At 37.0% G+C, this 15,711-nt stretch overlaps 1 protein-coding gene across 2 annotated transcripts in view; it reads right to left on the bottom strand.

Annotated features, from left to right (window-relative positions):
• Positions 1–15,711, bottom strand: part of LOC145998700 (serine/threonine-protein phosphatase 6 regulatory ankyrin repeat subunit A-like) — an 86,327-nt gene that overhangs the window by 43,430 nt on the left and 27,186 nt on the right. The window contains exons 5-10 of one of the 2 annotated variants that reach the window (XM_083135182.1): positions 15,381–15,584; positions 14,325–14,490; positions 10,921–11,049; positions 8,982–9,114; positions 5,871–6,080; positions 2,965–3,151 (exon numbers count right to left, since the gene is read on the bottom strand). In XM_083135182.1, coding sequence (XP_082991308.1) covers positions 2,965–3,151; positions 5,871–6,080; positions 8,982–9,114; positions 10,921–11,049; positions 14,325–14,490; positions 15,381–15,584 — 1,029 coding nt within the window. The remainder of the gene's footprint in view (positions 1–2,964; positions 3,152–5,870; positions 6,081–8,981; positions 9,115–10,920; positions 11,050–14,324; positions 14,491–15,380; positions 15,585–15,711) is intronic. The other variant, XM_083135183.1, reaches the window with a different exon arrangement.

Raw genomic sequence — 15,711 nt, 5'->3', positions numbered from 1 at the left:
AACCAGTTCTGGATACATTCTTGAAAACGAACAAAAAAACATAGGACAATATAAAAAAAAAAGTGACTCCTCACCCCTCTTCCCATCTCATTCTCCGCCACTGGTGTGCACAGCAATGTCAGAGAGGCAATGTGATAATTGCAGAATTCAGGTTCTTTTTTTTTTTTTACTGCATATGAAATATTGCTTGTATTATTGTCTGTTGCATAATAAAACATAAAGCAAGGGTCATTTCTTTTTTCTTCACACTGCTGATAAAAGTTCCATCTTTGACAGTTATCTTAAAATGATGAGGATTTTCTCTTGGACCACCTGTTGCTCTAACTTCCAGTCGGTCTCCTTGTTTTTATGCTGCAGCTAGCGCCAGTGTTTTGTCTAGCATCTGCAAAGCTGTCCCTTGCCGATAACAGCAATGACTCATCCCCCGCGAAGCAAAAAGTCATTGTTTTGAATCTTGCAAAGCTGTCTTGATATGAAGATAACGAAATTCGATCTCCAGAAAGAAAAACAAGAGTTAAAACTCTGCGCCTTCTGATAAGCAAAACTGTTAATTTTATTTTGCATCTGACAAGAATAAACTTCCTCAACACTCTGAGTGTGTTGGAAGGAAATGCACACAATATAATCGCCGCTTTTCTTCAGAACCATTCATGTGGGAGAAAAAAAAGTGCTCAATGTAGGAATGGATGCTGAGACCGATTTAAAGAAACATTATTCAAGGGTAAAATGTTTGGAGGAGCGGATGTTTGACATCGAGAATACTCTTAAATCCAACATTAAATCGTCGATTAACATGAGCGTAAATAATGATCTCCCATTTTGATACCTGAAAATGCGCAGGATTCATAAAGCTTGTTTGTAGTTCATTTTATGCTGGTGGCCTAATCGGGACTAAATATACAGTTTAAAGTGAAATCCAATTCCAAACCCGAATGATTATCGACTGCAACGTTGTTTAAGGAGTCCTAGAATATGCATTGGGTGAAAACAGATCGCAAGTTGCATGTTTCCTTTTTCAGGCTGGATTATAATGCAAGTCGAGGAAGGAGTTAGAACTGCTCCTTTGAATGGGGAAGAGGGGTGACTATGAAGTTGGTTAAAGAAAAGAAAATGTCACTTTTTTAAGATGTATTTTACACAGCCAAACCAGAACACAATTTACAGCCCCTCATTTTTTGCCCTTTTTTTGTCTGATGCCTAGAAAGGTTGTGTAACAGACAATGCTCCAGTAGACCCGTATAAAATTCAACATTCATTCTGCCTGATTATCTCCCGACTTTTGCTGGTGCCAGTGTGACTGGTGTCAAGATTCTTCGAGTTTCGCTTGCAATAAGCGACAGATTGTTTTCCTTTCCATAGGTCTAAGTGCAAACGGGTTTCTCATGAACTAGAATTGGAAGAGCAACGACTGTGCACAATTGAAAGAAAGTAACATTATTTTAAATCCTTTTTTGTGAAAACGTTTTCATGTTCTATTTTCCTTCTCACAACATGCATCCTGTGCATAACAGGTTGTTTAACTACCAGGATAAATGATGTTACCGCCTCCTAGGAATCTTTGTGTCCGTTTAAGCTGAAAATTGGTGCAAATTCCAATAACAACCCCTTCGAAATAACAACCCTTTTCCTGGGAACTGTGAAAGGTCTTTGTATCGAGAGTTGACTGTAGTTGGAAATTAAGAAAATAGATATTTTTATTGAATGTAAAAACCTCTTCCACAAGGCCGGTTAAGATGAACATTGAAGCTGTACTTTAACAAAAGATTTAGACTAGCATTAATTATAATTAATAATTATTAATAATATAATTATTAATGCATGTAAAAATTAATGCTTCAGACTTCATCCTGGATGGGAAATGGCCACATTACTTTATTTAATATTTTTACAAAACTTTACACTTTCAAGAATGTAATTCTTAAGAAACAAAGTTACAAATCTTAAACTACAACTCAATACAATTTTAGATTTCCAAATATTCAATTTTATCAAATCCCAGTACAGGTATACAAAAATGTGAATTTACTATACTGTTAAAATATAGTAAAAATTCTTGACCATAAGCATAATTTCTCGACCTGCCTGTTGATTTCTTGACTGGTAGACACCCTGTTAGAAGTGTAGAGTGATTAGTCACATAAAGCTGTGTGTTGTGTTTATCTTGGTTTGTGAAATTTTTTTGGGAACAAATGTAGCAACTCAATGCATTATGTAGAGATTTTAGGAAAAAATTTAGGCTCGACCAGGACTCAAACTTGTGGTTTCTGGCATACTGTACCCAACAGCGCTACTGACCTTTTCCACTGATTATCCTATGTAGTACATCTCCTGTGTGTGAAAACTGTAAGGTCATTCACATCTCCACACTGGGAGGAAACAAGCACGTCAACATCATTGCAACAGATCCCATTGGTGTCTCACTGACAGACAATTTCAAGCCAGTAAGACAGAGAAAGAGTGAAAAGTGAGACGAAACCAGGGCTGGCTCTGTAGCCAGTTGGTAGAGCAATGGAAAGTTATGCCAGGGACCCAGGATTGAGCCCTGGTCGAGGCTGTGTTTTTTACCGAGATTTCTCAGTAGGCCATCTGTGTGTGCTAAACAGTAAGGTAACTCAACACATGTGTAGTTTTCACTTTCTAAATTGTACGACATAAACGTTTGCTAATTCCTGCCTCTTCAGCTATTTCATGAACAATAAATTCTAACACACACCACAGCATTAGATTATCCTCAATCGATTTTCTGGCCAAGTTGGAAACACCGATACAAGTCATAAATCTGTACATGGTTCATACATCCATATGGCTCAAGAGGTAAGCTATTTGATTAATACCGGATAGCATACGGAAAAGTAGCCAGTCAGTAGCTGCTGACCTGGGCTACTTTTTTGTGTGCCACCCTGTATAGACACAATACAAAGAGAACATTTTAAATACTGCAAGTCATACAGAGATTGTACTCACTGCTAAATGTAGAGGTGTAACTTTAGGCATATTATCACCATAGAGTAAAAAAGAAGATCCTACAGCTTGCAAAAGATGCTCCAATCCACTTAGATTTCCTCCAGCTACAGCATAGTGTATGGCAGTAAAACCCTGAGTGTCTGTGATCTTTGGATCAGCCTTATGTTTCAGAAAATGCTCCACACACCTGAAACAAAGCAGTGGTATTTCAACATTTCTCAAAATCTTCAAAACATACTTGTAGTCTGCCTACTGCAAGAATGAAATAAAGAAACAAAATCTTGTAAATTGTGAGAAATTGTTGCCGACATATTGGTTAATTGTTAACTCAGATTGCCCATAGATATACTGATCACGTTAGACCACATATTTATGGCGAATAAAAGATCAAGATTTCAGTACAAAAACTGGTCACATTTCGGGATCAAGAGCTGTATATAAAAATGGCATTTCAGTGTTAATATGGTGAGTAAAAACCTAATTTTGGTTTAAAAATATATTCTTATTCTACACAAAATTGATGCATATAACTGGAGTGGAATATTCACTAATATCAAACAATATTTTGAACAAGTTTTAATTTACTCTGATAAGCTTACTTTTCATTTTTCCGTGCCTGACGAAGCCACCAAATGCGTGGCAAAATTGATCACGAAGAAAAATGAAACTTAAGCTTATCAGAGTAAATTACCTATCTCCGCGTAACCGCCAAACAGATATATTTAGATACAACTTTTAATTGTTACAATTTTCAGGCAATGGGAGTCTGTAATAGTATTGTTATCTGCATGGGCATCTGCTCAGCTCTATACTAATAATTAACTATTATGCCTTCACTTTGCATGTTAATCAAATAAATATATTTGAAAATATGAAAGAAAGGTATATATGAAATATTCCAACAGAAGACACCAGTTAGGAGGAAAACGTGAAGTGTGACAATTCTGGCAAACAAGATAAAACAATTTCACTGATTCTTTCAGGTTTTCAGACATTCTTAAAAAAATTCTGACTTTTCATGGCCTTTTCACTTCTTTTTCATATCCCTGACTTCTCCAGCATTTTCAGTCAATGGGAACTTGTACTGAAGAAAAGAAGTTGAAAACTAGGTCACAACTAGATTTCCACAAAATTTTCAGTTATGAAGTTAAAAATATTCAGAGTGAAAATGCTAAAATATGGGAAATGAATTACAGCTAAGCTGATTCAGTACTGGAAAGTATTGGTTCAAATTGAATTATAGATACTGATTGATGATCAAGTTATGCTGTTGTTTATACCTTTTAAAGATGGTTCAAGATTATACAAAATCTATCTTGTACATGGATTGCAACAGCTTTCCATTTTAAGCATCAAGCTGGTTGCAATAATCAAATATTACACCAATTCCCTAACAATTTGTAAACACCTCTCAGAGTAATGCATACATAATAAGGGACCCGAGTTTCTTTTTTTATTTTGGGTAGATGAAATATATTGCACATAAAACCAACATTTGTTTTATAATTCCAGTAACTTATAAACAACACAGAACACTTACACTCTGAACTTGGGATCACTGTTGTAAAAGTAATTTAGAGTTAATGATAAATGGCAATTACGAAAATATTACGGTTATCAACAGATACAAACTTATTGTTGAATTATTGTGTTTGTTGTTGAACTGTACTGTACCACATGCACTAAAAAGTGCAACATTCATGGTGTGCAAAAACATTAAGGAAAGGTATCACAACGTACAAAAAAGTATCCTAATGAAACATGAATAGAACCAGTTCTTAAGACAAGGATAAAAACAAGACAAGTATACAATAAAATTTTAATTCTCATTGGCATCTTTGACAGGAACAAAGTTTGTGTATTTGTTTTGCTGTTGTTTCTTCATTGCAAGCATGATCAAAATGATTGTTGTTTTTTCTTACACCTGAAACAATGTGATAAAGGAAAACAATACATTTCTTTAGACTCGGCATTGGGAAAGAAGTTTTGAAACTTAACATTAGTTTTGCACATTGTAATTCAACACAATTTACACATTTGGAAGAGTTTAACATATCTGAGAATTTTCAGTATTTTTGAGAAACAGGAAGGAAATATTACAAGAATGAATATTTTGATTGGTGTAGAACAACACATATCAAATACTACAATGCTATTCTGTAGGTTGTCCCATTTGCTACTTTACCTGGCATTTTGATAAGTTTGCCAAGACAGAAAACATCCCAACGAAACAAACTACATTTTTCAGCTGCTCCGTTCAGAAGTCACATGAACACAAACAGTTCCCTCTTAACAGTTTCGGACAAATGCACGACCAAGCCATCATAGTAGGCACGTCAGCCACATGGAAACCAATCACCATTCAGCACTTTGATGCAGCAGACTGATGAGCTTGGTGTAGTTCACGTTTCGTTGCAATATCTTCCACCTTGTTAGTCCTCATCCATGACCTTAGGGTCTAAAGCGTTGTGCTTTGGACTTAGACTGCGGGACGGCATGGGTTCGAGTCCACCTGGGTTCTCAGCCTATGTATAGGCCCGGTGGCAACCCACCATCGTGAGGAAATTGGGGAGCTACGAGTGAGTAGAGTAATCCAGTCTGGGAAATCTCCTATAACGGCTGAGGGTTTGACGTGCTGACTCCGGTTGAAGAACTCCACACCTCTAGGTAGGTAGGATTGTGGGAGTGAGACTGGTAGTCGGGAGTTAGGCCAAGGCCCTTGTAAGACTGTCGAGCCACGGATTATTATTAATCTTCTGTCTTGTCAAACTTATCATGAAAATACTGGGTAAAGTAGCGAGTGCGACACCAGTTATAATACCACACAAAAGAAGATTGAAAACTCTCATATAAACAAATATTTTACAAAAAAAAACTGTACATACAAAGATATGAAATGTATGTACCTTCCCTCTTTATCTTCTGCAGCTGCAAGATGTAAAGGAGAGCACCCATCGTTATCTTGTTTGTTTACGTGAGATCCAATGGTAACTAACGTATAAACACATGTGTAATGACCTCGGCCAGCAGCATAATGCAAAGGGGTACGATTCAAATTATCCTGCAGCTGAAAGTTGGATCCACTACTTACTAACAGATCCAGGCACTCAACACTCCTATAACATAAAAAAAGAGTCCTCAGACCTCAAATTAAACGTTGGTCAAGTATTCAATCACAACAAACTACTACTTTACAGAAACAGTGATGGATGGGCTACATCAAGTGCACACCAGTCACTAACTACCTTGTCTAATTGAAAAAGGGAAATGGAAACAAAATTCTCATGCAGGATAATGTGGCATCTCTACTGCACTATGTAATCAATTCATACGGAAGGAAAATCATACAGCAATGTTCAGTATTGCCTCGAAGAGAAATCAAATCAACAATGGAAAGAAAAACAATTACCTTAGTAATATACAGAGAATGCATGGTCAAATTGGAAATTGTCGATCCAAAAGTTTTTGACCAGCACAGGCATACTTTTATGTTTAATGGAACAAAATGAGTGAGGCAACAGTTCACTTTCAACACTAAATAATCTGAACTCTCACAAGATTTCAATAAGAGAGGAATCTTATTGTGAGAGTGTATGCATGACTAATATGTTAACACTTAAGAACTGTACACAAGAACAATCCACAAGTGCATAATACATTTATAATACAATTAGTTCATCTTCACTCGCACCTCTTATAGTCACTAACTTTGAAATTCGCATGAATAAGTTCTCAATCTTATGCAAATGACTAACAAAATGTAAGATTTGACATTATTAACACCTGAATTTATAACATTCTCTCTATTGGAATCCACTACACTAACACAAGGCACATAATAGATTATTTTAGTCTAAATCAATACTTGATGTGGTAAAGACAATTAAGAACTTTAGAACATATTTCAAAAGTTTTTTAAAATGATTTTGGGAAATTTTGCCAAATATTTTCTGAAGAAGAAAATTAAATACATGGATGTGCACAAAGCATATCATTATATCAGTACCATTATTAGGCAAAGTAGTTGGTCAAAACTAAAATGAATAAACATTCTGGACAAAAATGAGTGTGTGTGGAAGATACATTGGGCCTTCATAACTTAATGCTTTAAAAGATCATGTTTGTTTATAACATGTGGTCAGGAGGAGGTTCGCAGAACTAAATAGGCTGTTTACAGAATGAAGAATGATGAGAGATGTTGAGAGAGAGAAAAGGACATAGTGTGAAGTAGAGAAAACCTTGCTCACAGAAGCTAACTGCTATTGAACCAACAGCATAAAATTATCTAACTTTCCATTGAAAAATGAAGATCTTGTTTCAAGATAACTTTATTATGCCTGTACAAGATAACTGGGCCTGTATTCACAGTTTAAAGTAAAATTGAACTACTGTACAGATTCCCCACAATAAATCAACCCCATAATCCCATGACCCAATCAGAGACTAAATTCAGAGTACAAACCTTTTTGAAATTTACTTCCTGCACCATGTTACTGATGGAACATAATTACAATGCACAGTGGAGCTCCGGTTTTACATTCCCCCCCCCCCCCTGCCCCCATTGTACACTCAACCTTGATGGTACAAACATACCAAAATGTTATACAATTTTCCCCAATTTTTACATTTTCCTGCATTTTTCGGCCTGGTCCCTTCAAAAACATAAACTCAAAGAGTTTACAGTGTTTGTGTAAGAAGTGAGATTAAGTTATTTGAGAGGCTGTGGCATCAATGTTGCCACTTCAATCTCTCCATCTTAACAAGAAAAAGGCCGTGAGTGTATGCTTTAGTCCATCTAGAACTTCTATTATATCAAAATGAAGTACTCATTTATCCACGAAACTGGCTTTTGGAAAGTTCTATTAATTTCGGTGGCAGTAGCCATTGAAATTACTAGAACTTCTCAAAATCTATTTTCGGGAATAAGCAAGAATAATATTATGCTACTGTGTCTTTCTTTCTCCGAAACATCAATAGAAGTCCTAGACAAGGTGTGGTCAGTGACAAGAATAAAAAGAAGCATGTCTGCTGCTGGACCTGAGGAGGAAAACTTACGTAGCGTTACCAAACTCTTTCTCCAGACTTGGTATTTTATTCCTACTTATTAATTTTCATTAAGTAAAGACTATGTATGTATATTAGGGATGGACTGATATGAAATTTTGGCCGATACTGATAAGTACCGATCTGAAATTCTTCGATGCTAATAACCAATATTCTATAAAATTCCAAATGGTTCCCTGACCACCTTAATGTACGTTACCAGATAAACCAAACTTTAACAAAAAAGGTGACAAAATGGTATAATATTGCAATAAATTGTAAGATATTTACTGATATATCAGATTGGTAAACTGATGCCTACATCAGCCGATACTGACAAAGTAATGATTAATCTGTCCTATCCCTAATATAGATAAACTTTTGTGTGATGATGCATGCTTCGACACTACCTTGAACTTTTAACATTAAACGTTTGATGAAGAAAGATTACAAAATATGTTGATATTCACATAGCACTTACCATTTACATGTGAATGAACCATGCAGTATTTTGATCAACAAGACTTTGTGGTTCTACTGCCTGTAGTGACAGTTTTCAAATATTACCTACTAATTGCTATTCTTTCCTGATCCACTTTAAAAAGTGGCTGAAATGTGAAGACCAATAAAGTAAATCAACAAACAAATCACCCACTTTAGTTTCGAACTCAAATATTAGTACCTGTATTTTTACTCTCATTTACTTCCCTGAAGTAACATTTCAGTTTTCACCCTTTATATCTCTTTCTGACACTGTAACAACCTAAATTTTGTTCCATCTTTGATCATGCTGAAAATATTCAAAGCACAATATACATTCACACTTCCTATAAATGTAACAAAATCACTTCTCTTTTTCCTTCAAGATAACACACTGAGAACATGCACATGCTTGTACAAAAGCAATGGGGATGGAACAAAGAGATGGTCTGGTAAGTACTATTTCAGATATATACAAAAGAAAAGGTTCATACCCCTTGAAAGATGCTAGATGCAATGGAGTCCTGCCATCATCATCTTGGGCATCAATATCCACCCCAACTTGCAGAAATTTCCGGCAACACTCGACAAATCCACCGAGGCAACACATGTGTAAGGGTGTCCTGCCTGCAATGAATTAGAAGTAGGGTGAACTGGGAATTCCAACTTATTATGCAAATGCAGAAGGCAAGTAATGTGAAGTGTTGCAAATCGTTACATCCAGGAAAAACTCATTAATACCACTTTGTAGGGATGGGCCGATATGAAATTTTGGCTGATACCGATAAAGTACAGATATAAACTTTAGCGATACCGATAACCAATATTATACCGATCCGATATAATTTCCAAATGGTTCTTTAAGAACCTGAATGGATCATTGACCTCCTTAAGTGTGTGTTTAGAGGTGACTGCATGCAAAACAAGTTGCATATTTAGACATTTACTTTTTTAAAAAGTAGGGCATGGAGATTATCCATAAAAATTAAAACAAAATCACTGAATTTTGCACTAGATTATAAGATATTTATAGATATATTGGATTGGTAAAATAATCGGTAATTTTACTGATGAATTGATACACCGATGTGCCCATATTGGTCAATTCCGATAAGAGTACCAATTAATCTGTTTCAAAAATCCATATTTGGGCATCATCTTCACATACACAACAACTTGCCTAATAGAATGGAATGAAGATTTTACATTTTCACATATTATACAGTGGAACCTCAATTTTAAGTTTCTCAGGGGATTAAGCTGTAGAAATGTGGGCCAATGTAAAATCGAGGAAAATTGTATAACATTGTGCTCTCTTAGAAACATCAAGGCTGAATGTTAACCAGGGTTCTAGTGTACATTAATTCTTCATGGCACCCTGAAAAATATCAAATCAAAATTCCACTGGAAACAGACCAATCCGAATCTTGTCAACACTAAATTAAATTAAAAAATAATACAATAAATTTTATTCTTATAAATTACTTTCGTTCCATTTTCCAAGAACCTACCTAAGCTGATACTATGAACATAAACTCAACCTTACAGAGCACTGTTTAGTGCAATGCAACACTGCAAAAAATAAGGTTTATTAGGGTGAATTAATACGATGTATCAATATCAGCTAATATCAGTGGGATTTTATTTATCAATGCTGGTCAATAGTTTGAGGGCATTTTGATGGTTTGCAGGTTCCACAAAAATAATGCATGACACTTTCAGTATAATCATTCTGGCAGTTATACAAAATTCAAGGTTTCCATTGATTTTGCACCAATATTGTGAGAAAACTGTATTTTGTGATTAGACAACATGTATTTCAACATTCTGATGTAATTTTTTGGGTATTTTAAGGGAAATGATTGATCGAGTTTGATTTTTATGTCCGATCTATGCACAATACGACTGGACCTACAGTTTAAAGTGGGATCTGTACCACTATGTGCCTCCACCCGGTATTGAATCCGGAGACCCTTGATTACAAGGCAATGATGATGCCATCGGGAGGCACTATTTTAAAGATAAAAACTGATAAATTGATGCTTGTATTTGGAGTGGAAAATTCATCCACCAGCTATAATCAATATTTCAAACTTTTAATTATTACAATTTTGAAGTATCTGTATCGTGGGAATCACTAAGATTTCCAGTATCGATATGGTTTGATTGTTTGGTGTTTTAAGTCCATTTTATGCACAGTAAGGCTAATTGGGACTGGGCCTACAGTTTAAAGTAGGAACCACTATGTATCTCCACCGGGTATTGAACCCGGGACACCTTCATTACAATTATTGATATGGGTAGCAGTTTAGCTCAGCCTTAAGATCAATGGTATCATTTTGTAATACACAAGAGTGGTTGTGCAAACTTTGAAAAACACAAAATAACATGGATTAAGAATACACATCATCAAAATAGTTGTTCTCCACTTACCTTTGAATCCACATTTGGTTGGATCAGCACCAAATGTAAGGAGGGTTCCGCTAAGGAGCTCATGGCCATATACAGCTGCTATGTGCAGGGCTGTGCATCCATGCTTATCTACGTTATCCACTACGGCACCTGCAAGTACGGACAATAAGCAGTCGAATACAGAAACATCTTTTAAAATGGTAAATTTGAAAATACAGAGGAACCTCGATTTCACATTTTTCAGGGGACCAAGCTGAAGAAGATAAAATGCAGGAAAATGTAAAATCCGGGACAATTTTCCTGCATTTTGCTCTACTGGGACCATGAAGATTGAATGCGGGGGAAATGTAAAACCAGGAAATGAAAAATCGGGGTTCCACTGTCCTTTATTCTTGACTGCTTGATTACAGTAAGAAGTTAAAATAAATTAAAAGTGCATTATTACGGCTATAACTTTCTTTCAAACAGGCAGGAACATATACAAAGATATTGCTCTGAATGTTACTGACAATGCTTCTTTATGTTACATTGAATGCTAATATGCCAAGATGTTCTAAGTGTTACTAGAATAAAGCTAATGCAACATTAATGTACTCCTATTGACTAGAAATTTATTTCCGCATACAAATGTCCATTTCTCATTTTTTCCTCTTGAAAATACACACCCACCTCTCGGGATGGGAGCATGTGCTTTTTAAATGTGCAATGCTGCACAAGGAAATCCACGGAAGGAAAATTATTTATAATAGAAACTGGGGATTGGTTTTGTTAAATTTTGCACAAAACTTCCTATATGGAGAGTCCCTGTGAACCAAACAGTAAACTCACATGAAAAAAAATTCTAAAATGTAATATAATTAAGCCTTGTTTCCATATTAAAAACACTAAGTTGTAAAATGTAGTACTGTAAGGTTCCTATAACCATACAAAGTTGTGTTGCGAATTGTTCTATAATTCACGACACACACACACATAAAAAATATTTATTGTACTTGCAATTAGGGGTCTGCACAATCCGGAAAAGTAGGGATTGGGGAAAAAAAAATCCCATCCCATTTCAGACTTTGGGAAATGACTTACCGACTTTTCGGGATCCAGAGTAGATGGGAAATACTGAATGGCCATTTTAAAAAGTCATTAATTCTCAACATTTTCTGCATTGTAAGTTTCTTGAACTTATCGGAAATTGTTAGTGTACAATTCAAGATGTACAAAGCTTCGGCAAATCTTTAGCATTTCCTGTCCCAAAAATTACCTAACTTACCCTCCCATGTCTTAAATCTTGACTATTCTTGTCCTATCTCCTGCAGAAGCCACTTGATGTGGTGAATGCTAGAGAACAAAGTACCGGGTGGTTATAATTAAACTGACTGTGTTCAGAGTGGTGTGGTACAGCACAGGCTGTAATGAGCGTAAGAGTCTGAAACTTTGTAGATATGCTAATGAAGCAATGAGCTCGCGAATTATGCAAGAAAAAAATTAGTTCCAATTCTCACCACCAGGTTAAAATATGGTGCTGTAAGTAGTCAGAACGTGGTATGGGTACAGGAAAAAGGCAGAAATGATCAAACACATGATAATAGTGGTTCTGGCACGTTTATTAGGAACTATGGTTACAAGAACTGTTCAATATGGCCTCCCAACTCAGCAACATGCTACATCCGTAACACGGCATGGTCGACAGTTGCTCATAGCATGTCTGGTGAAATCTGAGTGACATGTCGTCGTATGCTTGCCTTCAGAGCAGGCAGAGACCAGATGTGTGTCTGATAGACACGATCTTTTAAATATCCCCACAACCGGAAGTCACATGAATTTAGGTCAGGGGATCTGAAAGGCCACGCATCTAGAAATTTCCTAGAGATGATGCGGTCATTAGTGAAGTTTTCTCGCAGCAAATCTTTCACTTGGCGAGCGACATGTGGTGTTGCCCCATCTTGCATGAGAATGGTAGTGTGGTTACAGTTCTGTTCTTGCAAAGCTGGAATCACATGTTGCACAAGGTCCCTATAACGTGCAGATGTCACTGTACACCTAACAGACCCTCGAGGTGTCATCTCCTCAAAGAAAAACGGACCAAGAATGAAGGAGATAGTGAACCAACACCATACAGTCACGTAAGCTGAGTGCAATGGTTGTTCCTGCACAACATGTGGATGAGTGGGACCCTATATGCGACAGTTCTGTGTATTTACTGCACCGTCCAGAGTAAAATGCACCTCATCAGTCCACATAATATTCCCGGTGACATGTCATCCACTTCCATGCATGCCAAAAACTGATGGGCAAACTCACGGCGTTGTGGAATATCTTGGGGTATGAAGATACCAGTGTAAAATGCACCGCAAAACCTTGTGAACTGTTGACCAGGGAAGAGAAAATTCACGTGCCACAGCTTGAGCACTGGTTGCAGAAGTTCAGGCATGTGCTGCACAGTCAGCTACAGCTACAGCAACTTCGTCCACAATTTCCATGGGGATGGGCTGGCTTCCTCTCCCTGGTGCGACACCCAATTCACTTGTTTCTTCGAATTTCTTCATGTTCTTTAGCCCATTAATTCTCAGCCCTTTCTGTCGGCGATATTCTCGCAATGCAGCATTGCTATTGCTTCAATTCTGGTAAAACAACTTCACTAGCAATGCACGGTCTCTCTTCGCAATAGCCATTGTGTTTTACACGAACAAATTCAATTTTTTTAATTTTCAACGAACATTCACATCACAAAAGGAATCATCACCAACAACAGCCAGGGAGAACGGTTAGGCAATGTCGCCGACGTCGGAATAACATACTGACCTCCGAGTTATGGAAATTTCCACGTTCTGACTGCTTACAGTGCCATATTTTAACCTGGTGGTGAGAATTGGAACTTATTTTTCTATCTTTTTTTTTAACAATTCGCGAGCGCATTGCTTCATTAGCATATCTACGAAGTTTCAGACTCCTACGCTCATTACAGCCCATGCTGTACCACTCTGAACACTGTCAGTTTAATTATAACCACCCGGTACATGACAAAACTGGTCTTTATTACTTAGTGAAATGATGGCATAAGTGGTGTAAGTTATGACTTATTTAGTGAACATCTGCATGTAAAAATGTATCTATCTTACCAATATGCAATGATACATTAAAATAAAATAAGATGATTGTGGGTTGAAACTACCAAGGCGGATATGTTACATTTATGTGTCTACAATCACATTAAAATGATATTCCATTGCATACAGTCGAGCATAGCATGTTCAAGGGTGTGAGCCTCGAACGAGAAAGTGAAAGTAGTCCCATGCAGTACTCTAAGTTCAAGTGTACGGGAAAATTTTCAACTACACTTAGCATTTAGCACATACACAGCGTAATTTTGCAATTTTTCTATTCACTCTGGTCTCTTAACATTAAATAGCATAATTCAAACAGCACCTTACCATTATCAATGAGTACTTTTGATCTTGAGAACCTTCCATGAATTGCTGTCATATGAAGGGGTGTCCTTCCATCCTCGCTCTGTACATTCACATCGGCCCCTTCCTTGATGAGGGTCTCCAAGCACCCCACTCCATGGGTGGAAGCTGCTGCCAGGTGCAGCGGTGTCTGAAGGAAATGGAACATGTGTAAGAGATATATATCATGTACTGTCTGTTGGTGCAGATATGAGTCTCGCAATATGAAAGTGATGAGAAGGAAATTCCTCAGGTCAATGTCCGGTCACTGCCAGGGTGAGGTAGGTGGTGACCACGGAAGATGGTGGAACAAAAAAAGCAGAACAGTAATAGGTAAGAGGGCAGATCGGAGCAGAGAACAGAGCTGGAGGAAAATCGGAATGAGAGAGAGAGAAGAGAAGTGTGCTGGGTTCGAGACTATGACACTCTAGCCCTGAGAACAATTTGGGAACCTGGAAAGCAATAGTGGCAGACTCCAGTCTCAAAGCTACAAAACAGTGTCTATGAGAGCCAGTGAGATTACCACATCTCACCTAACCACTTGGCAGGCTATGGTCCTCAAAGGGCTGTTGCACCATCAAGTTCATTTTCTTTTTTTTAAGTTGCAAGTAAAAAAATAAGTAATTAATATTTACAGACTTTTCCAGTTTTTTTTAAATCAAACAAGATTTATTCTATGTATGTTCAATCCTAATAACTCATCTGATAACTTGGTGGAAAATTATAACATGAGTAAGATTTAAGCCTGCAATTCATATCAACGCTAGGAGAAGACAACTTCCAGCTTCAACTTATTATGGAGAATTCACACTGAAGCAACAAGCGATAAGGTGTAGCTTAGGACCGAGCCAATGAACAGCAACGTTTGACAGATTGCACAGATTGGTGAAATCCACAAGCGGCACGCTTCGGTGTGTAATCTCTCTTAGGTATTACCCTTATTTCATATTGCAACTTATTATCTACAGACACACCAAACATTACAAAGATCAAGAATTTAACAGTTGGCAGAAAAAATGGAGCCACACTCTTCATACTGACCTGTCCTCTATAATTAACAGCATTTATGGATGCTCCGTAATACAATAGTTCACTGCAGACTGAATCCTGTCCATTCAAGCATGATATGTGCAAAGGAGTGTTTCCAAAGGCATTCTGAGCATCCGTTACAGCACCATTATCCATTAATATTTGAGCAACATTAACACTATCATTCGCGGCAGCTGCATGAAGTGGAGTGTAGCCCTAGAAGGGGAGTCCAAACGTAAATACAGTATCCTAAATAAAGATATCAATTTGTGATGTTGTATCCTTCAAATGACAAAAACAATTGCAAAAGTGATGCTGAAAACATCTGAGGAGAATAATTAAG

Source organism: Lepisma saccharinum, chromosome 14 (genome assembly GCF_977018435.1).
Source record: "Lepisma saccharinum chromosome 14, izLepSacc3.1, whole genome shotgun sequence".
NCBI lineage: Eukaryota > Metazoa > Arthropoda > Insecta > Zygentoma > Lepismatidae > Lepisma > Lepisma saccharinum.
The sequence above is the reverse complement of the archived record's forward strand: the minus strand, read 5'-3'. Positions and strand labels throughout refer to the sequence as shown.